Source organism: Pieris napi, chromosome 6 (assembly GCF_905475465.1).
Source record: "Pieris napi chromosome 6, ilPieNapi1.2, whole genome shotgun sequence".
NCBI classification, from domain to species: domain Eukaryota; kingdom Metazoa; phylum Arthropoda; class Insecta; order Lepidoptera; family Pieridae; genus Pieris; species Pieris napi.
The window spans coordinates 10,469,598-10,493,339 of record NC_062239.1 but is presented as its reverse complement, the minus strand read 5'-3'; the positions used below and the strand labels follow the sequence as shown (position 1 = coordinate 10,493,339).

Here is a 23,742-nt window from a genome sequence, read left to right as displayed (position 1 = left end):
ATGTCATTGAAATTTCTTCGGGGTGTATGGTCTATCCATTTCCACTTACGTTGCTTGATCTGCTAGTTAATCGGGGTTTTTCTGCAGCGCTCCCAAAGTTGCTCGTTAGAGATATTGTGCTATACCTGAGCTTTTCAAATATTTTCTTCCGACCTTAATTTAAATCTCTTCGGCGATTAATCTTAATTATTTGTTCCCATGATCAAATTTAAAATCAATCAACACTAAGGCTGATCTAAGCCGATTATAACTGGTTTAAGTTGCGAACCGTCTATAAATAAATTATCATTGGAATACTTAATAAGATATAATAAAGATTACTTGGACATTAATAATAAACGCAGCAATTAACATATGAGTATATTATTTACACATAAGGTAATTTATAGAATGGGACAAATATCGTGGTCGTAAAATAAAATAAAAAATAAACTATGTTTATTATGGAACATAAGATACAGGTATCACTTATTCACACACAATTGCGCACAAATTATTTAAAGAGTTATGTTAGTTATTAGGTATGAGGGTGTGCAATTGTTTAATCGGTTGCCGTCTAAGGTTCGTAACATTAGCGTGATTGATCAGTTCAAAAGGGCATTAAAGATACACATCAGAATGGGCCCATTAGACTAAAATTGGGCTAGCTGATGGCGACGTGTATCTCGTTCGTATATACTTAATAATTAATTTCTCATGTAAATAAAAAATAATTTTTGTAATGAGAAATAAAGTTCTTTAAACATAAAACATTATTCCACGTCATTAAATCGTAATCGGCAAAGAAGACAGAGGGTGTAGGCCGAGAGAAAAAGCCGGAGTAAAAAACTCTCGGTACTCTTTTAAAATAGCAAATCATCATACAAAATGACTATAGCAAACAACACTTATTTTAAAACAAATATCGCAAATACCCCTATCCCCCCAATGAGGTCATATCGTTACTGTGACAGACATAAAAGGAAGTTACCGCAGTCCTTCTTTTTCTTCTTTTAGTGAGTTGGCCGTCAGTCTCTTGAAGCGTGTCTTGTCCAATATCGATCCAACGTTTGCTACCATGATTACTTCCTTCTACCAACACGCCGTTTATCCTGGATTTTACCTATTATAAGTAGAAAGATCATGGCGCAACACGTGGCTCATGGATCTATTTTAGTGGGTTCGTTGTCGGCCTCTGAAGGAGTAAGCTCTGCCTTGCGATTCTGTAACTCACTTTTCGAACTCACACAGCGGTTTTCGCATCGGTGGTCGCTCGCAAATCAGTCGTGAAGCAGTCATTTTATGATTTGGCATTCTGATAAACAATAAACTACAAGCTCCCACCTTTTCAGAATGCCAAATCATAAAATGACTGCTTCACGACTGATTTGCGAGCGACCGCCGATGCGAAAACCGCTGTGTGAGTTCGAAAAGTGAATTACAGAATCGCAGGGCTGTTTGTAAATTTAAGTATTAATTGATGTATATCTACAGTACAACCTACTAGGTTACTGCTAAGTCATAGACGGTATAAATATAAGGATAAAATACTAGCATCCCAAAATCATTTGAGTGGTGACTGATCGAATTAGACGGGTGTTGCTATACTTGAGTACTTTAAGTTTTTAAATATATTTGTAACTAAGAACTCATTCGATTCACATTTCGTTTAGGTTCAATAATTGATTGAAACATTATTTATTCTTTACAAAACTATAACAGGTTTTCCCAACCTTTTTCAAGCACCAGTCTCTCACAATAATACGTATATATAGCATTAAGTTTATTGTCAAAAGAAAGATCTTAATGTACCATTTTGTTTGCAATTAAACGTTTTTTTTTATTATTATTATTACTATTTTTTAGCTGTGCTCCAGTGTCTTCTGTCTGTGCGTTTAACAGTCGCTTGAACAGTAAAGGGAAAACATATCTAGGAAAGCATGTCATAGACTCAAGAAGACGAAACAAATACAGAAATTTGTGTATAGCATGTAGTTACACGTTTATACTTTTGGTAAGAATTTCACTTTAACAAAATTTGATCTTGTTTCCGCTCTATTAATTTAAGTAACATTTAAATGCAATATAACCTCCATGGGAAATATTATTAAACATTTTTAGGTTTTCTGACGCAATAGATATAAAAGATAATGTTAGTCTTAAGTAACTGGTTTTTGCTTCGGTATCAAATGAACTGAAGAGACCCCATGATTTTTGAAATGAGGAGATTAAATCCTGGAATCTAGATTTTTCCAATGGAATCTCGCTGTTTGTCAGAAGGGCCTTGACAGCTCAACTCGCTTTTCCCGCGACTAGCGCAAGGGCGTCTCCTGCAGGACTTTGAATCGTCGCGGGACGGTCAATCGCTTGAAGGGGAGAACGGAAGCGCACTGGAGTGGGCGACGTACGTAGTAAAGCACCCTGTGATTCCCGATGAAAGCGGTATTTACTCTAGGTACTCTGACTATGATTTTGCTTTGCCGAGCGGCCGTTCATCTAGTTTTAAAAAGGTTATTCTTGATAAATCGTTTCTGTGACATGCATAATGCCTATCATCGATTTGCGAGCATAACGGTTTTGAGATGGCAGGAAAATAAGGCTGTACTGTAAATGATTAATGAAACAGTCAGATATCAAACTGGAATTTATTTTATAAAGTTCAGTAAATTAATTTTTCAAAGAAAATAAAACATAATAATTCCGTACACAATATAGATGCCTACTATCTATATAGAGTAAGTATGTATATTGTGTACGGAATTATGAAACACTGCAATTCATCAATTAGGTTTAGTATAAAAAATACACAACGATAACTTCCTCATTAGGATTTGTATAGGCGATTAAAAGCAAGATTCAGAATGTACTTGTTGACAGCTAGGCAGAGAGAGTATCGTGGGGTCGTATATGAAACGCGTTCTGTAATCGAACGTTCTGATCAGCCTTAGTGACGGAACGTTTTTATGTCGGGAAGTGGAAGGGCTCTGCTGTTGTCCTGCCTAGGGCGATTGTTGGTGGAGGCTTGGGGTTTTAGCATGTGTTTATGCAATGCATTTCGGTGTCAAAAAAAATCCTGAACATAAGAGTATATCTATATTGAGTGCCAATCATATGCGTGATCGTTTAAGCTAATGTAAACTGGTGTTTAATCAAATTACTTATTAATTGAATAATAATTACAAAGAAACGTTTTATGAATGTATGAAAAAATACAATATTGCACAATTATTTTCAATACCATAGTAAATTATGCAATTTAAAAAATCTGTTGAAATATTGTAAAAACAATAATGAAAATTTAATCTCATTTTATTCAACATGGTCACTCTATATTAATTTTATACCTACCACATTATAATACAGTTGTTTACTTTTCACAGACATTAACGTTTCTCGACGCATCTAGAACGCACAGATTTAATGACCACAAATGAATTAAAAAACCGCCAAAAGTGCCTTTATCGAATGTGATTGTGAATAAGTGAAGGGATTTTTATGCACGCAGAAAAAAGGCATGTAAGTGATTTCTCAATAAGATTTATAATGAAGGTCGTGTCTTCGTGGAAGCATTAGATTAAAAGAACTTCATAACGATCTCAATCAAAGATGCCAAAGATAATAGACTTTTAATTTGTTTTTTATTTAAATTTAGAAAAAGATGCAATGTATAGCTAATAAGTTATCGAAACCTAGACATTGCTTCTTTATTGGTGTAAGCTGTGGTAAACAATACAGCGTTCAAAATATATTATTTTCCATAGACAAGTTCAATCGTTTTCTAATTGCAGTATTTAAAATATTTGACGTAAAAACTCGTGCATTAGGTTCGATATTTCAAGTAGTTTACGTTACGGAAAATAAATTCGTTGGGTAACTTTGTCGTGTTCTCAAGGCCTATAAAAAATAGATGATTCAAATTATTAACTGTTTTTTCTCGGTTGTCAAGGACGGCGTAGATCACTGGATAATTATTTAAATTTAGACATTTTTAATTAATATAAATCGTACACATAATAACGTGATTCATTGTAAAAATAATCTGCACGCATTTTTAATTCTGTATGACTACAGCAAGTCAAGGAAGTTAACAGCGGAACTTTTTGGTTGAATTTACGCATAACCTACTGTTTGAAACTTAACAATAATATAGCTTATACATCAGAATTTGGCTGCCAGGACTGCGCCTGATATGTGTTCAAAGAACACATCATGCGGGACAGCGCCCGTAATACTCTCAAAAGAGCACCAAATCTATGTGTTATAGGTTACAATTTATAAAGATATTGTGTCAATTGTCCAAAATATCAAGTAAGTAGGGAAATTCTACCATCTGCGAGCTATTCTGGCGTGCGCTGCCAAAACCTCTAGAGTTACACATTGTATATAATGTATGATGGAAATGTTTATCTTAAATAGTCCTACGAAAAAGCCATTATAGCCAAAATAGTGAAACATAACTACTATAAAAATTGATAATTTATTTTAAATGCACATTTGGTAATAAGAAATCGATTCCTAAATGAAAATCGCTTTTGATATTAAAAGTACATAAAATGTGTGTTTCACACTACTTAATATATTATGTAAACAGTAAACAAATATTATTTTAAACCTGCGCAGACGAAGTCGCTTGTTTATAGATATATAGAACTTCTCCACCGTAGCCGCTGCGTTGGTGGTTAGATTGATCTTTTTAGGTTGGAGAAAGAGAACTTCCACATAATCATGTGTGTATATGTGTGTATATCAGTGTCAACGGTTATAACATTCATTCTAATTTGCGATATTTGTTTTAAAATAAGTGTTGTTTTATGATTTGCTATTTTAAAAGAGTACCGAGAGTTTTTTAAGCCGGCTTTTTCTCTCGGCCTACACCCTCTGTCTTCTTTGCCGATGAGTAGGGATGTCTACCTATTCACATTTAATGACGTAGAATAAGTGATACCTATATCTTATATTCCATAATAAACATATTTTGTTTTTGAGCCCCTATTGTTTTAAACAAATTGTACCACTTGCATAGTTCTGATCTTCAGTAAAGAGATGGGTAGACTTGGCAATAATCTTAAGGTACTTATTCAATTCATTCATTCCTTCCGTTTAATTAAATTGTTACTATTTTTTACATTAACCGTTTACATCTGCATTTTAATAGACAAAACCAGAATACAGTTGACATTTAATTATTTTGCATATATTTGAATATTATCTATATTAAGTATTATTTGACACATTTTTATGTGATATAAATATTTTAACCCAGTCTTTATCACTGTGGAAATGGATGATATGTGTATATTAATTTTATTGCGTTATTAGAATTTTTAGCGTTATTTGTCATTGTATGTATTCTCAACACAGTCAGAGTTTAATTATTGTAAACTCAAAAGGACAGGGTTTTCCAATATGTGTGTTTTCCTTAAAATGCAAAAGCCTTTAATTATTAATAGTGTAAAACAATTTATCGCACATATAATACGTTTGTACACAAACGTTTTAATTTTTTGTAGGAATCCTCGAAAATGCATTTCGTTTCCAAGCATAGGCACTGTGTAGGTAATATATTATGTAGAAAAGTAAACAATTACTGTTGACGTAATCACCAAATAAGAAAATAAAGCCCCCCCCCCCCCCCCCCGATAAGGAATACTAAGTTTAATACGCGGCGCAATGATTTTCAGTGTAGTTATTCTTCAAATCTCTTATTTACCTGTCTATCTAATTAACTCATTATTTCGAACTTTAGTCATGAGAATAATTCGCGTCTGAAACTAAACAAGTGACCACGTAATTCAGACATGAGTTCCCGACGAAAAGACCCGAAAGTCTAATATTTTGTGATGTCAAGTGCAGAAATCTCCAATGCCTTCTTAATTATATGCCTAATGCCAGCTTTACCGGTACTATTATACACTATATTTGTTATTACCAAAGATACAATATTGTACGAGCAGTAACACTTATAATATTTACCTTTTAACTGTCAAAAATCCTTGTACTAAACTGACCCACTGACCACAATCTTTCTTAATTATTTATATATAAGCCACTCATTAACTTAATAATAGTACACATAATATATTACTGAGGGCCAAAATAACTCGTTTAAATTACTGAAGGTAACTAGTTTCAATGATGATTTAACAATCTATTGCTATATACTCTTGACCTGAATGTACAAATATTATAGAAATGGTATAGAGGAAACAAATCGAAATAAATAAGAAACTTTATTATACATGGTACAAAAGTATATTATACATAGTAAAGTCGCGTTTCGTTTGTTTGTGATTGGTCAATAGCAGCTCGAACACGCGTTGACAGGCGACATATTACGTATATGCATAATATGTCCAATCACAATTGAACGATGTATTTCGAAAAACATACAATAACTTACTTACTTACTACCTCCCTGGTAGTTTCAGTTTAATATAAACGGATATTTTTTAAAAACAGTGATATTGTTTGGGTTTCCCCCCAAATTATGGAGTCTAGAGTGATTTTTAGGGGTGCATTTATTTAGGAGGTACTTTAATTTTTTTTTTTAATGCACGATTCTGTACAATTGATATTAAAGCCACGAACCCAACCAACAAACTAAACTCCAACCGTAGCTATAACTACAATATCAAAATGCTATAATACTCCAAGATCGAAAAAACAGCTATTTTATACTACTAGAATATATTTATTATTACCTCTTAAACTGAGTGAACTTTAAGGGTTTTCAATCGATATTTAGGGGCATTTCATAAGTTAGTTCTATGGGGAACATTCTTAGGGAATCACTGTGTATAAAGTTATAACTTCTTTGCAGAAGATGACTCGAGGTCTATCCACGCTAGCAGTGGAACTCTTCGATGCAGGCGCAGTAAGACTTGGTGATATAGAGGCGAAGCTGGGTCGACACACTCCTATATACTTCGACTTAAGAGTCATCGTTTCTCATCCTAGAATGATGGTTAGTGATCCTGCCAATTTATATTAGCCTAATAGAAGTCTTAGGGAGCGTTCAAGTATTACGTCACGCAATTTTTGGAGATTATTGATACCCCCCCCCCCCCATGTAACGCGCCGTAACGTTTTTCTGTACCTAGTGACTCTTTATACATAAAAGTTACCATTATGTGGTGTAAAGTACTGGAAAGTCGAAAATAATATTAACAATAACGCGTAATTCAATCCCCGCCCCGCATCGTAACGTTTTACAAAAGACCCCCCCCCCCTTCCAAAATTCGTTACGTAATACTTGAACGCGCCTTTAGTGGAAGTGTCCACCACTTGACTCTTAAGCGTCTAGCACAAGCAATAAATATCTTTTAAACATACGTAACCTTCTTATTTGTATTAAAAAAAATTTAAATGTATTCTACGTTTGAAAGTATATTAATATGCAAAGAATCACGCCTTCACGTGTTTGAAGTCTGTTTATTATAAAATTTAATACTTAATGTAACAAAATAGTAATCAATTAGAGCAGTTATTTGGGTGTATGGAAGCCCGAACATATGGTTCGAATCACATTTCAGAATCTGGAATGAAATTATCTGCCACCCTATGTTTTTTTTGTTTTACTTGTAAGAAGCTTCAATAATCCCACCATTCTTGTATTAATATTATTTACCTTTTTTCGAAAAAGAAATATTTTTAGTGGTAAATTTTTTTTTTATTTTATTTATTATTAAACGTACAGAAAACACCAAAAACCACAAAAGGGTTTAACCTTGGTGCCTGAAGGGCTATAAACTAAAGAGTTTAAAAGAAATAAAATTAATACATAAAACGAAACGAAAATATTGCAACACTTATAAAGAATATGTAATTAGTAAATTGTATAAAAATCAAAATTGTTTCACAATACTGTGCAAAGAAGTCGAAAAGTATATTTACGTAGATGATCTCATGAATATGTAATAAATCAGAGATTTATTAGTTTTGATAGATCATTAGTCAACGAGATAAAATAATTATTTTATTACATACAGAAGTTATCGAAGTGAGATAACGGGTAAAAGCATTCATTGCTTAAGAAATATTTTCTTTCAAATATAATTATTTGACAAAATGTTTACGATATTTATCGCGATTTCTGGCGTACTTTGAGGGACAGGTAATCAATCAGACAGATAAATGCGTTGCCAGCCTATGAAGATGTGGTTTTGGAAAGGCCGTATATCGTATTAGTTTGAAAGTTTACCGCTAAGCTGATTCGACTAAGATTTTTGAAAATTAGTAATTAAAGTCGAATAAAATATTTCTTTAGAATTAGTACACAATCTTTCTCAATTTTTTTTATCGCAGCCCATGTACACCCATTTAAGTGGTTGCAATGGCGGCCTTTGTGGGAGGAGTTTTTTTTTCAAGTTGGAGCTCGTTCTCCCGGGAGTCGATTCCACAGTTCGCTAGTTCGCAAAAGAAAATGTTTTGTGCAGCGGAAGACTTCCAGCCATGAAGATGAAGTAAATAGTAAATTTAGAATTAATTTAACATCTTTTCTGTTGACGTTCATAAGTATACTTGTTTACCAATATGAATAAAGTTATTTTGAGTTTGAAGGTTCTAGGAAAAACAATTGCACGGCGAATTGATACACGCGCTCGCTTTTTTGAAGTTGGCTCAAAAGAATAACTTACTTTTTCAGAACGCGGTATCCCAACAACTCCTCACTTTAGCATCAAATATTGAACACGACATCTTGTGTGGCGTGCCGTACGCTGCACTACCCTTTGCCGCCGTCATGTCAGTCACAGGAAACACACCAATGATAATGAAGAGAAAAGAAACAAAACTGTATGCGACCAAAAAGATTATAGAGGGCGTTTATAACAGACACCAGAAATGCCTCGTGGTTGAAGATGTAGTGACCTCTGGCGGGAGTTTACTTGAAACAGTGTCAACGCTACGCAACGAAGGTTTGAGCGTAGATCACGCTGTGGTAGTGCTGGACCGAGAACAAGGTGGCGCCAGTGTTCTGAAGGCGAATGGAGTTAATGTCCATGCACTTTTCACTATGACAGATCTTGTAACAATTTTGAGAAACGCCGAGAGAATTAACGACGAAACTGTTGAAATTGTTTCCGACCATATTAAAGAGTGTCAATTTGGATTAAAAGAACCATTGCAAAGAATAACCGGAGATGAAAACGGCCCGTAAAATATTGATTGATGATTCAAGAAGACTCGTATCACAATCATATTTCTTACGTTACGTTTGATAAAAAATATTTTATTTTATTATTATATAACTGTTTAATTATTTAATAATATAAATAGGTATTTATTTTTTGTAAGTACAAAAAATAAAAATGTTTTTACTAACTTGTTTTATTTTGTATTTAAATTTTTGGTTAATAAAATAAAAATTAATCAGTGGTGCTACCTTTTTAGCTCTGGGTCTCATATTATTGTCAATTTAATAGGCAAGTAGGCTCCTGTACCTGAAACACGCCGTCGACTTTTTGGGTCTAATGCAAGCCGGTTTTTTCTCGATGTTTTCCTTCACTGTTGGAGCGATTGTTAAAAGCGCACATAGAAAGAAAATTCAATGGTGCACAGCCGGGGATCGAGCCTACGACCTCAGGGATGAGAGTAGCATTTTCATTTTTTTACTTACTGACACATTTACTGTACAGACAGCATCTCAATCTGTAGATACACAGATATTTTTTTATTATTCTCGTACTTTCAATATAGAAGTCATACTGCGACCTCAATGTATATTCTGCAACGTTTTTTTAACTACTTAACTCTTTAGACTAGCGCCATTTAAGTTGTTAACAAACGAAAAAGAATTGTGTAGAAGAATTAATTTAAGTTCCTCAAAATTATTAAGAAGACCATTTCTTGCATTTCCCCACACAAGTTTCTCGAGTTCAATGTGTTTATAAAATTTTACCCATAACTACTAACTATCATTTATGGTTCGTTCAGTTTATGAACCAAAGGTCCTTGCATAATTGTAGTAGAAATGAGTTCAAATTTTTATACGACATACTAACAAATACAACAAAGTTGTTTTATTCTTTTGAACAATGAGAAGTTCGGCCTGAAGCTCTAATAATGTACTAAAAATACTTAGTACATAGCATTTTATGAAACAAGTGAGAATCTAAAGTAGAAGATGAAATGACAGCACTTGTTCGATCCACACACACCCCCGTGCGCTGGTGCCCTCTCGGTCGCGGTGTGAGCCAATGGACGCGAAATGGCGAAGCAATATGAACACCAGTGGAGTAACGATTTGTGTTTTGTGTTTATAGAATTTTAGCAAATGGAACCAATCATTTGGAATTCAAAAGTGGGATCGGATAAGCAAAACATTTTAATATACCTATACAGAAGTTTTAAACAGAAAACATAATTATTGGAACTTTTAGAGGCCTTGCCACAAATACTGGCGAGTCGAGGCGACACGAGCGCGCCGTCCACACTCAGCCCCCGCGAACCCTTGTGGAGAGTGTGAATGGGGGCTAACCCAACAGGCGTTGACAATCGACCAGAGTCCAGATGCGTCATGATAAGTCCATTTCATCAATCACAATCAAACGTCTCACGTCTTTCGCCTGACGTTTCTCACACGCTGTATATTGTCAAGTAAATTCACTTCACTGAACGACATAGTTGTGGATTTTAACCGTTTGTGTACGGTTTTTAATAATTTGCAATTGAAATTGAATTTGGATTTGGAAATGGACGAGTATCTCTTGGGATAGGTAGGATAAGCTAATAGATCAAAACAGTATCAAGCAAATAGTATAATTGTCAACTTTATAAATAGTTCTTAAATTAAGCGTTTGCCTGGATCCAACTTGTGTAACGGGACACGAGCGCATTAACACCTGGGAATCTTGGGTGGCCGCAGTCATAGTGGCCCCAAGAGCAGACACCAACAACGGCGTTGTTATGGATGAGTGCACCACCAGAGTCACCACCGCACTGGTTGCGGCCACCGACGTCCAAGATACCAACACACAACATGTTAGCGGTTACCTCGTGGTTGACTTCTCTGTAGCGGTTGATGCAAGTTTGAAGATTCACGGTGTACAGTTGTACCTCGCGGAGTTGGACTGATGAGGGTCCCCACGGCTAAAAATACACATTTATACATGATTCTTAACTTATAATAAAAGAATTTCAGATCATACAATAAATTTATACTAATAAAAACACAGTAGTTGATCGACAAACGTTATAATTTTCAGTACAGTCAGTTGTATTAAACTTACGGAGATCCATCCCCAGCCGATAGCCCAAACAGGTGCGTTGTCAGGAAGCCAGTAGTTGGAGCTGGCAATAGATGCTCTAGCCACATTGGCATTGAAGTTGAAAGCTGAGTTGGAGCGAATAACTGCCACGTCATTGTCCCATATCCTATGGTTGTACTGAGGGTGCATTATGATAGCGTTGGTGTGGTGCACTTCACCACCAACGTTACTGTTAGTTGAACCAACACGCATTTGCCATTGCCGTATAGTATCTCCGCTGAAAAAAGTTATTTTAATAATCGACCATGCGTCGGGTTGTTTCTCTTCCTAAAATATGGCGAAGGGGCCGATGGCTGGCCATGCGTTATACTCGTGAACGGGTGCTGCTTGTGATGACTGGTCGAACTTGAATACGTGTATGCGGATGTTAGTTATTTCGACTATGTATTTGCGTGTTGTTCCTACGAGAATGCTGCGTGCTCCTATTTCACGATGCCTACTGCTGATAGAGGACTTGAAATCTTTGTTTCTATTTTTTTTATTAATTAATTATTAAATCCTTAAGATGTCATGTGGAACATCGTGTACTAGTTGCTGCTTACAAACATTGTGTAAAACAAAAACTTAGCGATTAACAAGAGTGGCGGAGAGTTTATAGCCAGTTCTTCTCATCCGTTCTACGCCTTTGATTTGAGAACTGGCAGTAAATGTAAAATTAGAAGCATTTAGCTTTTAATATGTATTTCTTTATTGATGTTCATAAGTGTACATTGTGTTACCTAATTGAATAAATGATTTTGAATTGTGACTTTTTTTTACTTTGATACTTCTGGAAGAGATCACTTGTAAGCAACTATTGGACCGATGATGATAAAGATGGACACTACTTACAAGAAGCAATGGGCAGCGGATAGCACAGATCGGTTGTTTATGATGGTTCCGCCACAGGCCTGGTTGTGTACACCACCGCCGGTTCGCGAATACAACATTGCGACGGCATATGGGTATTTGCTTATGTTTGTCACCGAGCCACCCATTACCCTTTGGAAACGCGGCTGCACGGCTGTAAAGGAGTTAAACTATTTACTTCTGGATCTGGTATTTCTGATCCGTAGTAGTTTACACAGTATACCTCAATACACATATGTATTATATCTGTTACTGTGATAGTAGTCGGTCGTTGGTGTCACTAATATTATGTATCCTACTTGATGGTAAATCAACGTAAAAACATTTAATAAATCGATGAACGCCGCCTGCACGCACGAAAAAGCATGAGTCATGCTGTCCCGTTACGCTCATTTTACGCTTGCGCCGCATCTATATCTTTACCACTCGATTGGCCTATGCATCCTAGGATTCACTCCTTCTTTGTATTCATACAAAATATTGATAATTCAATAACAATTTTTCAATTTTATTCATAAAAGTATGCTATAATTCATCAATTTTTTATTATGACGTCGACGACCTTAAACTATCGTTCGTAAACGACTTTACAGACAACCAATTTTTAAGACTGCCAAGATATAATGACCCCCAAAAAGTTACCGAAGGTAGAGTTTATAGAGAGTAAATATTGAACGCTATTTTAGGGGAAATACCAAGAAATATAAAAAAATAATTCTAATTTATGATAAATGTAAAATAAAGCTGTTAACTATTTTAACGAAGAATTTTTGAACTGTTATGCACATTAAGGCGTGCAATAACCTAGTTTAGGTGACAACCACAGCCGTCGATGTCCCAAAAAACAATGTGGTGATTTCCTTGCAAAAATGTTCGATGGTAGAAGGTCACGTTTTGGTAATCGACTTTGGTCTAAAATCCTTGTATCTTGCCTTTGAATAAAGGTCTAGACGAGTAAGAGCGCGTGTGTTGCCGTGTAGTTTTGTAAGGCGCCAATTTCTTTTTTATTTAATAGGCGGCAATCGGGCATGAGGCTCATCTGATGTTAAGTGATACCACCGCCCATAGAAACTAACATTGCCAGAAGGCGCGCAAGTGCCTTGCCGGTCTTATTTTATTACAATTATTATAAATAACAATAATAATAATGTTAAGGGAACTTAAATCTATTTAAACGAATGATCACCAATAACTTTGTAATTAGATCAATATTATGGTTGTCTATATATAAAGCACGTAATATTAGTAAATTGAATACTATAACACAATTAATTTATTACCGAAAACTCAGAGAAAACCAAAATATTCGGTAACAAGCCTGTAAGTGAGTAGTCATTTGATTTTGACACATACGAGATTGGAAACCGTCAAGCCAACTTCAATTGATGCCGATATTAGTTTAAATTATAAGAATAATGTTTTATGTTATCCAATCGGCCTAAATTATGTTTTTGAGTGCAGTTTTTACGGGAATGTTATACTGAATCAATACACATTTAGTATGTAATTTTACATATTATATGAAAGACAAATAAGAGTATATAGGCTTTAAATTTGTGATTGAAATGCTTACATTACAAATACAATACATTACAATACAATTATGAAAACTTTACTTTATGGATGATTCATTGAAAGTAAATTTCTGATTATTTAATCCTGTTATCAAAGTAAATATAATTCAAATTTAATAGGAATAACTAATAACTTACCAGACACCGCGACCACGGCGAGGCTCAAAAGAATTAGAATCTTCATATTGTGTTACCAATTGTGTTAATAAAAATAACATTGGTCGCACTTTTATATAAAGATGGGCTTAATGATATCTAAAAAGAATTAGATCGGCTGGATTATTACAGATACGGGGTATACAGATACCCAGAACCATTAAACACGGTCAAGCGTAAGTTGTGTAAATTAAATTAAATTGTATCAAAGATTTTTTAATTTTTGCAGTGTTATGCACTACCACTTTGTGGTACTACCTGCCTAGAGGTATTTTCGAACCAATTCGATCTAAAACCGTTCAAGAAACAGCGGATCCTTCCTTTAAAGAGCGGCAACACTTAGTTGGCGCCCTGTCCTATAAAATCTCAATGTATCAAGTACAATAATTCAAATTTAAAACTCCTAAGAGTAGTTCGTGTGTGCATTTGAAATATTCTTTGACATTGGCTTTCATCATCATCACAATATTGAAATAGTGATTATTTTAATTTAAAAAAAGGTTTCCTACAAAAACAGTTTTTTAAGTATAGGTACTTAAGTTTTTTGTTTACATTTACGAAGGGCCATGTGATATTTTGTTAATATCACTTTTTAATTAACTTTTTCACAAAAATTTACCAACATGATATAATGTAATAATAAATCTATTATCTTTTTTAATGTGAGTGATAGCTCTAGATATAGGATCAACGCTTAGGGAAGTAATAAAATAAGGTATTTTTCAAAAGGAACGCTTTAATAGAAAAAATCGTCACAAAATCCTTAAGACTATTAAATCCTAGTGGGAGTGCCATGCTGTTGCCTTCGGGCTTCAGCTAAATGGGCAGGCACGACCGGGGCAGTACCACTGTCTCTTAGAAAACCGGCGTGAAGTGATGCAATAGCTTCGCCTTATTGTACTCGCGTTTCGTGCGGTGAGAGAGACTCCCGGAGCCCATCCCCCCCCCCCCCCCCCCCAAATGAAATATGAAGGTGCAGAAAAAAGAGAATCTACCCCAGGGGGGTACCACACGCGCTCGCGGTGGAGAATCCCCCTCTGGGCGTCCAACACCGGGACACTCAGCACCCGGTGGTGGACGCACAGGCTGCCCTTCGTATTCTGGGGGGGGCAATTCTGCGCTCAACAACAAAAACAGTTATCGTTCTCGGGGCAAACGGAGCAATTCAACAAAGGCACCCCCGTCCGCGCCCGCCGTGGACTTCACAAATGTAAGGGGGCTCAATTCCAATATCAACGCAGTCCACTACCATTTAGAGACTGCGAAGCCGGCCTTGCTCCTTCTTACCGAGACTCAGATTTCCTCCCCGGCTGATACTTCCTACCTCTCCTACCCGGGGTACAAATTGGAACATTCATTTGTGCCGCGGGCGGGAGTTTGCGTGTACGTCAGAGAGGATATCTGTTCTCGTCGCCTCGGGACGCTTGAAGGAAGGGACCTATCTAACCTCTGGCTGCGCGTAGACTGCGATGACCATCCGCGATTCTACGCATGCCTGTATAGGTCCCATAGCGGAAATACCGAAACTGACCGACTCATTAAGCACATCCAAATGGCTACAGATTCCCTGCTCGAAAGGGTTCCTATCGCTGAAATCCTGATACTTGGCGATTTTAACGCCCTCCATGCTGATTGGCTCGGCTCTGAAACCACCGATCACGCGGGAAGATCCTTTCACGACTTTGCTTTAGCCTACGACCCGACACAAATGGTCCCTGCGATTACGCGAATACCAGATGTGGATGGTCATAAACCCTCTTTGTTGGACCTTCTGCTGACTTCACATCCGGAGAACAATCAAGTATCTGTTGACCCGCCATTGGGTTCATCAGATCATTGTGTGGTCCGGAGTACTGTGCCATCTACGCGCCCCTCACGGCCCCGCTTAAGGGTTGTCGCCGTATTTGGCACTATAAGTCAGCAGATTGGGACGGGATGCGGTCTTTCTTTGCGTCCTACCCTTGGGGGCCTATGTGCTTTCGCCGGAAGCTCCAGATTCCGTCGCCGCCTCTGTCGCCGAAGTGGTTCTGCAGGGCATGGAACTCTTTATTCCATTTTCTGCGGTGCCGATCGGTAGCAAGTCTCAGCCCTGGTTTTAACGTTCTTGCAAGTCGGCCTCGCGTCGAAAGCGAGAATGCTTTAAGGCATGGGCGGAAGCGGCGAAATCTCGTGATGCCAATACCAGCGAACTTAAAACAGCATATAACTCAGCCTCCAGGTCCTTCAAACGGGAAATCACTAAGGCAAAGTCAGAGCACATTGCCAGATTTGGCGAGAGATTGGCCCAACTCCCTTCAGGGACTCGAGCCTTCTGGTCTCTCGCCAAAGCTGTCCAAAGGAATTTTGTCAGCCCGCCATTCCGCCACTGCACAGGGAGGATGACTCTCTGGCCCACATTGCGAAGGAGAAGGCCGACCTTTTGGGCTGTCTCTTCGCGTCCAACTCGACTTTGGATGACCGAGGCAGATCACCACCGACCATTTCGCGGTGTGATTCTTCGATGCCGGAAATCACATTCCAGCAACATGCTGTCCGCAAAGCACTATCTTCCTTGGACATTCATAAGTCGAGCGGGCCGGATGGTATCCCCCCCAATTGTGCTGCGTACTTGTGCTCCTGAGTTGGCTCCGGTCTTAACGCGCCTTTTCCGGTACCTGTACTCGCTCGGCACTGTCCCGAAGTGCTGGAAGACCGCTTCGATACATCCGATCCCAAAAAAAGGCGATCGCTCTGATCCGTCCAACTATCGCCCAATAGCTATAACCTCCTTGTTCTCCAATATAATGGAAACCATTATTAATAAGCAGCTCTTGAGGTATCTAGAGGGCCACCAGTTGATTAGCAATTCTCACTCAGTACGGCTTTCGTCGTGGTCGCTCAGCTGGTGACCTCCTTGTATACCTTACCCATAGGTGGGCAGAGGCAATTGAGTCCAAGGGGGAGGCGCTGGCGGTAAGTTTGGACATAGCGAAAGCCTTCGATCGGGTGTGGCACAGAGCACTGCTCTCGAAGCTTCCAGCCTATGGGCTTCCCGAGAAATTATGCGATTGGATCTCCAGCTTTCTGGCCAATCGGAGCATCAAGGTCGTCATCGACGGAGCATGTACAATGGAACAAGGCTGTGTTCTATCCCCGACCCTATTTCTTCTGAATATCAATGATATGTTGCAACATAGCAACATTCATTGCTATGCGGATGACAGCACTGGGGATATTCTTTACACTGGCCGGGCAGGTATTTCTCGGGCAGTTGTTGATGAGTACCGGAACAAACTTGTGTCTGAAGTCGAAACTCTACTACGTGGAGTCTCAGACTGGGGCAGACAAAACCTAGTCCAATTTAACCCCAAGAAGACACAAGTTTGCGCGTTTTCCGCTAAAAAAACACCCTTTATCGCGCACTCCTCTTTTCGAAAACACTCTTCTTAAAGCCACAGCCAGCATTGGAATACTTGGCGTTGACATATCGAACGACGTTCAGTTTCGCAGTCACTTGGAGGGAAAGGCTAAATTAGCCTCCAAAAAGCTTGGTGTGCTCAGCAAGGCGAGACGGTACTTCACTCCGGGCCACCGCATGCAACTATATAAAGCGCAAATTCGGCCCCACGTGGAGTACTGCTCTCACCTCTGGGCGGGGGCTCCCCAGTACCAGCTCCTTCCACTTGACCGTATACAACGCAGAGCGGTTCGAATCGTCGACGACCAATCCCTCTTGTTGCGTAGATCTCTACGCAATAATGCGGTAGAAGATGCAGAGTGTTCAGAGGAGTTGTTCGGATTAATACCTGCAGTTGAATTTCATCATCGAACGTCGAGACAGAATACGAAATTCCACCCGTATGACCTCGACGTCCGCCGTTCCACAACTGAGCGTTTTTCAAGGCAGTTTTTGCCGCGCACCACCACTATGTGGAACCAGCTGCCCACTGAAGTATTTCCGAACCAATTCGACTTAGTGTCCTTCAAGAAAAGAGCGTACCAATTCTTAAAAGGCCGGCAACGCACTCGCGAGCCCTCTGGCATTGAGAGTGTCCATGGGCGGCGGTATCACTTAACATCAGGTGAGCCTCCTGCCCGGATACCCCCCGTTCTATAATAAAAAAATATAAAAAAATTATCTCATTGCAATAAATTGATTAACTACCAATAAATTGATAATTTAACTAAATGATTAAAGTATTAGTTGCTGCTCAAAGCGACAATTATTTCATAACACATCAGTTCAGTTTCCATGATCAAGATGTCTCCGGTGTAGGTGGTGGTGAAATTTGATTGAAAAATCTTTGAATTAAAAATTTCTTTCATACTACTTTTTTAAACGGTTTTATTTAGCTCACCCCGTTTGTTTTATTCTTGGGTCAAATTTAGTAATTCAAATTTCACCCTCTTCCTGTCAACCGATTAATCTGAAATTTTGTATACACTTTGGATTTTGGTGACAATACAATAAACTAAATAAATAAAATAAAAATAACTAAATATTATATAATATATAAATATATATTATAGATATATATATATATATATAACATTATATTAAAAACTGTATCTATTTTATTAATTAAATATATATTATATTTATATTATACAATTGATTTATTTATATAAACTAACGGGCAAGGAACCTTGCAATAATGAAGCACTAAATGAATTAAACAGAATGCGAAATAAAAACTAAAAACTAGAAAATAAAAATAGGTAAAAAAACTTTTTAAGTTAAACGGTTTTATGTTAAACATACATTGCAATGTTTAAGATAAATGTACTAAAAACCAAAAAATAATAAAATAGATACAGTCGTGGGAATTATAAACATATGCATAGACTAGACTAAAATAAAACCGTAGGGCACGTCAATTGTCTACAAATGATCGACTTAATGTGTGATAGAAGAATCGTTTAATTCGTCGTTAAAATAGGCAGTTGGCCCGCAGACTTTTTTTTACATGCTATTCTTAATGGGCAGATCGATAGCCCCTATTTGCTGTCGTTAATTTCTTTTAAAATTCCTTCTCCATATGCGACAAGACACACAAAATTGTTCCATGTGCCTCGTATGAACTCGAATTACCTGCATAATTCACCAATGTTTCGGGTTTTATCTAACTATGACACTAATTATGAGGATATTGATATTTTCCACCTCACCAAAGAACATGTGAGAAAATATTTGAAGGGGCGGGAAGACTCGAATTTTATTTAGGTTGTATTTGGTATTATTTATTGTTTTAAATATTAAATTTCAGTTTTCTGTATATATTTTTGTCTATTGATGCGCTTATTTGTTTCGTTTTTCTTATATAATATTGTTTATCTATGTAATCTGTTTTGGCTTTTTGTACTGTATAAGTGTTTGTTTTGTAATATTATGTATGTTAGCTGTAAGATTACTTATAATTAAATAAATAAATAAATAAATACTTGGAACACCTCCAAGCTTTATGATTACGTTAAGCTATACTACGCCTGTTGTAATCATCGTATCACACACTACCGGAGGGTCGCATCGGACTTCCGAACCATCTCTATCTCGTTATATAAGGATATGAGTGTCTAGAAATTAAGAGTTACTATACACAATTGCAGAATATTTTCGACGCTAGTAATATATATATACTAAAATCGCTGCTATGTAAATATTCATTGTCAAGTCCCATTAAATATTTGGTTAAAAATATTAAAATAAATCAGTGGCGCTATATCCTTTTTAGGTCTGTCTCAGATTTCTGTCAATCTAATAAGCAAGTGGGTGATCTGCCTCCTGTGCCTTACACACGCCGTCGTCTTTCTGGGACTAAGACAAGCTGGTTTCCTTATCATGTTTTCCGTTCGTGCGAATGTTAAATGCGCATACATAGAAAGAAAATCCTAGGGGAGTGAACCTACGACCTCAGGGATGAGAGTCGCATGCTGAAGCCACTTAGCCAACGCGGCCAATTTTTTGGTTGCTGACACATTTACTGCTTTCACACTCAGAGATCATCTCAATGAGTTGATACACAGATATTATTTTATTATATATAGAAGTCATACACTTCTATATTGAAAATACGAAGATGTCACAAATATATCGCAACGAAGTTAAATTTTAAACTAATTAGACTACTAAACTGTTTAAACTAAGGCAAGATACCCGGCAATTCAAGTTGATAACAGCCAAACTTTAGCTATAAAGTGACCCCTAAAGAAGAAAAATTGTGTGGAAGAATTAATTTATTTTAGTTTTTCAAAAGAATTAATAAGATCAATTGTCGTGTTTCCCCACACAAGTTTTTCGAGTTAAATTTTCTTATAAAATGTTACCGAAACTACTAAGTACGAATTCGAAAATAATCTAAAGAATCTTTTCAGTTTAGTTTATGGACCAAAGGTCCTTGCATAATTTCTATGATTTTTAACAGTTAGTGTATTATTTTTAGTAAATTATTTGGAATATAATATCCCCAGGGATAGGTAGGATAAGCTAATAAGACCAACAAAGTATTCAGCATATAGTATAATTGTCAATAATTTACTTTGAAGTATAAATAGTTCTTAATTTAAGCGTTTGCCTGGATCCAACTTGTGTAACGGGACACGAGTGCATTAACACCTGGGTATCTTGGGTGGCCGCAGTCCACGTGGCCCCAAGAGCAGACACCAACAACGGCGTTGTTATGGATGAGTGGACCACCAGAGTCACCACTGCACTGGTCGCGGCCACCGACGTCCAAGATACCAACACACAACATGTTAGCGTTTACCACGTTGTGGATTTCTCTGTAGCGGTTGATGCAAGTTTGAAGATTCACGGTGTACAGTTGTACCTCTCGGAGTTGGATTGATGCGGGTCCCCACGGCTAAAAATACACATTTATACATGATTTTTAACTTATAATAAAAGAATTTTGGATCATACAATAAATTTATACTAATGCAAACACAGTAGTTGATCGACAAACGTTTTAATTTTCAGTACAGTCAGAATGTATTAAACTTACGGAGATCCATCCCCAGCCGATAGCAAAGACAGGTGCGTTGTCAGGAAGCCAGTAGTTAGAGCTGGCAATAGATCCTCTAGCCACATTGGCATTGAAGTTGAAAGCTGAGTCGGTACGAATAATTGCCACGTCATTGTCAATGATCCTACCATCGTACTGAGGATGGATTATGATGGCGTTGGTGTTGTGCACTACACCACCATTGTTACTGTTAGTTGAACCAACTCGCATACGCCATTGCCGTATAGTATCTCGGCTGAAAAAAGTTATTTTAATAATCGTCCATGCGTCGGGTTGTCTCGCTTCCTAAAATATGGCGAGAAGGCCGATGGCTGGCCATGCGTCATACTCGTGAACGGGTGCTAATTGTTGTGACTGGTCGAACTTGAATTCGTGTATGCGGTGATGTTAGTTATTTCGACTATGTATGACTGTGTGTTTTCCCACGAGAATGTAAGTGCGTGCTCCTATTTCACCATGCCTACTGTTGATAGAGGACAAATCTTTGTTTTTATTTTTTATTATTATTATTAATTAACTATTAATTGCTTAAAATGTCATGTGGTGTAATGGTTGCAGCTCCTTACAAATATTGTGTAAAACAAAAACTTGGCGATTAAAAAGAGTAGCGGAGAGTTCATTGCCAGTTTTTCAACGCCCTTGATTTGAGAACTGACAGTAAATGTAAAATTAGAAGCATTTAATATGTATTTCTTTATTGATGTTCATAAGTGTGCATTGTGTTACCTGAATAAATGATTATGAATTTGATTTTTTTTTTACTTTAATACTTTTGGAAGAGATCACTTGCACATCATCGGTCATAAAGATGGACACTACTTACACGTAGCAATGGGCAGCAGATAACACAGATCGGTTGTTAATGATGGTTCCACCACAGTTCTGGGTGTGTACACCACCGCCGGTTCGTGAATACAACATTGCGACGGCATATGGGTATTTGCTAATGGTTGTCACCGAGCCACCAACGATCCTTTGGAAACGCGGCTGCACGGCTGTAAAGGAGTTAAACTATTTACTTGTGGCTCAGGTATTTCTGATACGTAGTAGTTGATATCTACGTAGTAGTTGATACGGGTATATCTCAATACAAATATGTATAATATGTGTTACTTTAATAGTCGTCGGTCGTTGGTGTCACTAACATTATGTATCCCTCTAGATGGTAAATCAACATGACAACGTCTAATAAATCTATGAACGCCGCCTGCACGTACGAGAAAGCATGACTCATTGTCCCGTTACGCTCATTGTACGCACTACGCTTGCGTAGCATCTATCTATCTTCCACTCTATGCCTATGTTTCCGAGGATTCACTCCTTCTTTGTATCCATTCAAAATAGATATAATCAATCATATCCATGTAATATTAGTAAATTGAATACTATAACACAATTTATTAATTACCGAAAACTCAGAGAAAACCAAAATATTCGGTAACAAGCCTGTAAGTAAGTAGTCATTTGATTTTGACACATACGAGATTGGAAACCGTCAAGCCAACTTCAATTGATGCCGATATTAGTTTAAATTATGTTTTATGTTATCCAATCGGCCTAAATTATGTTTTTGAGTGCAGATTTTACGGGAATGTTATACTGAATCAATACACTAAAATATACTTCCGCAAGTTGTCAAACCACTGTTTAGTATGTAATTTTACATATTTGAAAGACAAATAAGAGTATATAGGCTTTAGATTTGTGATTGAAATGCTTACATTACAAATACATAACAATAATTATATATATAAAATGTAATACAATTATGAAAACTTTACTTTATAGATATTAAAATTTAATAGGAATAACTAATAACTTACCAGACACCGCGACCATGGCGAGGCTCAAAAGAATTAGAATCTTCATATTGGGTTACCAATTGTGTTAATAAAATAACATTGGTCGCACTTTTATATAAAGATGGGCTTAATGATATCTAAAAGGAATTAGATCGGCTGGATTAATACAGATACGGGGTATACAGATACACAGAACCATTAAACACGGTCAAGCGTAGGTTGTGTAAATTAAATTTAATTGTATAAAAGGTTTATTAATAGTTGCCGTGTTACGTACCACCACTTTGTGGAACTACCTGCCTAGAGGTATTTTCGAACCAATTCGACTTAAACCCCTTAAAGAAACAGCGTATCCTTCCTTAAAAGACCGGAAATACTTAATAGTTGGCGCCCTGTCCTATAAAATCTCATCGGCGTCGGGACGTGACGACCCCATCGCCCACTGGTGAAATAACCTGTGACAGAGGTTATTTCATCAGCGCAATCAGTCAACCCCTTCCTAGTGGGAGTGCCATGCTGTTGCCTTCGGGCTTCAGCCAAATGGGCAGGCACGACCGGGGCGGTACCACTGTCTCTCAGAAAACCGGCGTGAAGTGATGCAATAAGTTAGCCTTATTGTACTCACGTTTCGTGCGGTGAGACCAATTTCCGTACTACCTACTTGTAGTAAAATATTTGAAAAAATTATATTAAATCAACTGGTAAGTCATTTTAACGTAAACAAATTATTACATAATAATCAGTTCGGTTTTATCAAGGGTCGCTCGACAGCCGATGCCGGTGTTGAGTTATATAGATATATAGATAAGGCTTGGGAGGAGTCGCATGACGCTTTAGGTGTTTTCTGCGACTTATCCAAAGCATTTGATTATGTCCAACACGAGACCTTAATCGGGAAACTCCGCCACTATGGCATCAAGAATACCGCACTGAATCTTCTGACTTCCTATTAACACGGAAGAACTCAGAAGGTTGAAGTGAATGGTAAGAGGTCCTCTGGGTCGGCAGTAGATATGGGGGTACCACAGGGCTCAATTCTTGGCCCTTTCCTCTTTCTTGTTTATATAAATGATCTACCTTTCATGGTAGATAGATAGTTTTGTTTGCTGATGAC

General features: G+C 37.3%; 3 protein-coding genes across 4 annotated transcripts; 1 reads left to right on the top strand and 2 right to left on the bottom strand.

Annotated features, from left to right (window-relative positions):
- Positions 1 to 3,337: 3,337 nt before the first annotated feature.
- Positions 3,338 to 9,212, top strand: LOC125050658 (uridine 5'-monophosphate synthase-like). Of its 2 annotated transcripts, none has more exons than XM_047650636.1 (3): positions 3,338 to 3,495; positions 6,800 to 6,943; positions 8,624 to 9,211. In XM_047650636.1, the coding sequence occupies exons 1-3, from the start codon at positions 3,475 to 3,477 to the stop codon at positions 9,134 to 9,136; spliced, it is 678 nt and encodes a 225-aa protein (XP_047506592.1). In that variant the 5' UTR covers positions 3,338 to 3,474; the 3' UTR covers positions 9,137 to 9,211. The 2 variants fall into 2 exon arrangements, with proteins under 2 accessions (XP_047506592.1, XP_047506593.1); XM_047650637.1 differs by having other exon boundaries at positions 3,342 to 3,491; positions 8,624 to 9,212.
- Positions 9,213 to 10,723: 1,511 nt separating this feature from the next.
- LOC125050680 (trypsin, alkaline C-like) lies at positions 10,724 to 13,886 on the bottom strand. Its single transcript, XM_047650671.1, has 4 exons — positions 13,808 to 13,886; positions 12,078 to 12,249; positions 11,208 to 11,463; positions 10,724 to 11,067 (listed from the first exon to the last, which is right to left on the bottom strand). The coding sequence occupies exons 1-4, from the start codon at positions 13,851 to 13,853 to the stop codon at positions 10,768 to 10,770; spliced, it is 774 nt and encodes a 257-aa protein (XP_047506627.1). The 5' UTR covers positions 13,854 to 13,886; the 3' UTR covers positions 10,724 to 10,767.
- A 6,420-nt stretch (positions 13,887 to 20,306) lies between these two features.
- On the bottom strand, positions 20,307 to 22,715 carry LOC125050581 (trypsin CFT-1-like). Its single transcript, XM_047650511.1, has 4 exons — positions 22,650 to 22,715; positions 21,650 to 21,821; positions 20,806 to 21,061; positions 20,307 to 20,664 (listed from the first exon to the last, which is right to left on the bottom strand). The coding sequence occupies exons 1-4, from the start codon at positions 22,693 to 22,695 to the stop codon at positions 20,365 to 20,367; spliced, it is 774 nt and encodes a 257-aa protein (XP_047506467.1). The 5' UTR covers positions 22,696 to 22,715; the 3' UTR covers positions 20,307 to 20,364.
- Between the last annotated feature and the right edge of the window lie 1,027 nt (positions 22,716 to 23,742).

Coding starts and splice junctions, on each gene's coding strand:
- LOC125050658 (XM_047650636.1), top strand. CDS start 3,475: ATGCACGCAGAAAAAAGGCAT. Junction 3,496..6,799: donor TGCACGCAGAAAAAAGGCAT/GTAAGTGATTTC, acceptor ACTTCTTTGCAG/AAGATGACTCGAGGTCTATC. Junction 6,944..8,623: donor TTTCTCATCCTAGAATGATG/GTTAGTGATCCT, acceptor TTACTTTTTCAG/AACGCGGTATCCCAACAACT.
- LOC125050680 (XM_047650671.1), bottom strand. CDS start 13,853: ATGAAGATTCTAATTCTTTTGAGCCTCGCCGTGGTCGCGGTGTCTG. Junction 11,464..12,077: donor TCCGCTGCCCATTGCTTCTT/GTAAGTAGTGTC, acceptor AACTTTTTTCAG/CGGAGATACTATACGGCAAT. Junction 11,068..11,207: donor TCGGCTGGGGATGGATCTCC/GTAAGTTTAATA, acceptor GTGTATTTTTAG/CCGTGGGGACCCTCATCAGT.
- LOC125050581 (XM_047650511.1), bottom strand. CDS start 22,695: ATGAAGATTCTAATTCTTTTGAGCCTCGCCATGGTCGCGGTGTCTG. Junction 21,062..21,649: donor TCTGCTGCCCATTGCTACGT/GTAAGTAGTGTC, acceptor AACTTTTTTCAG/CCGAGATACTATACGGCAAT. Junction 20,665..20,805: donor TCGGCTGGGGATGGATCTCC/GTAAGTTTAATA, acceptor GTGTATTTTTAG/CCGTGGGGACCCGCATCAAT.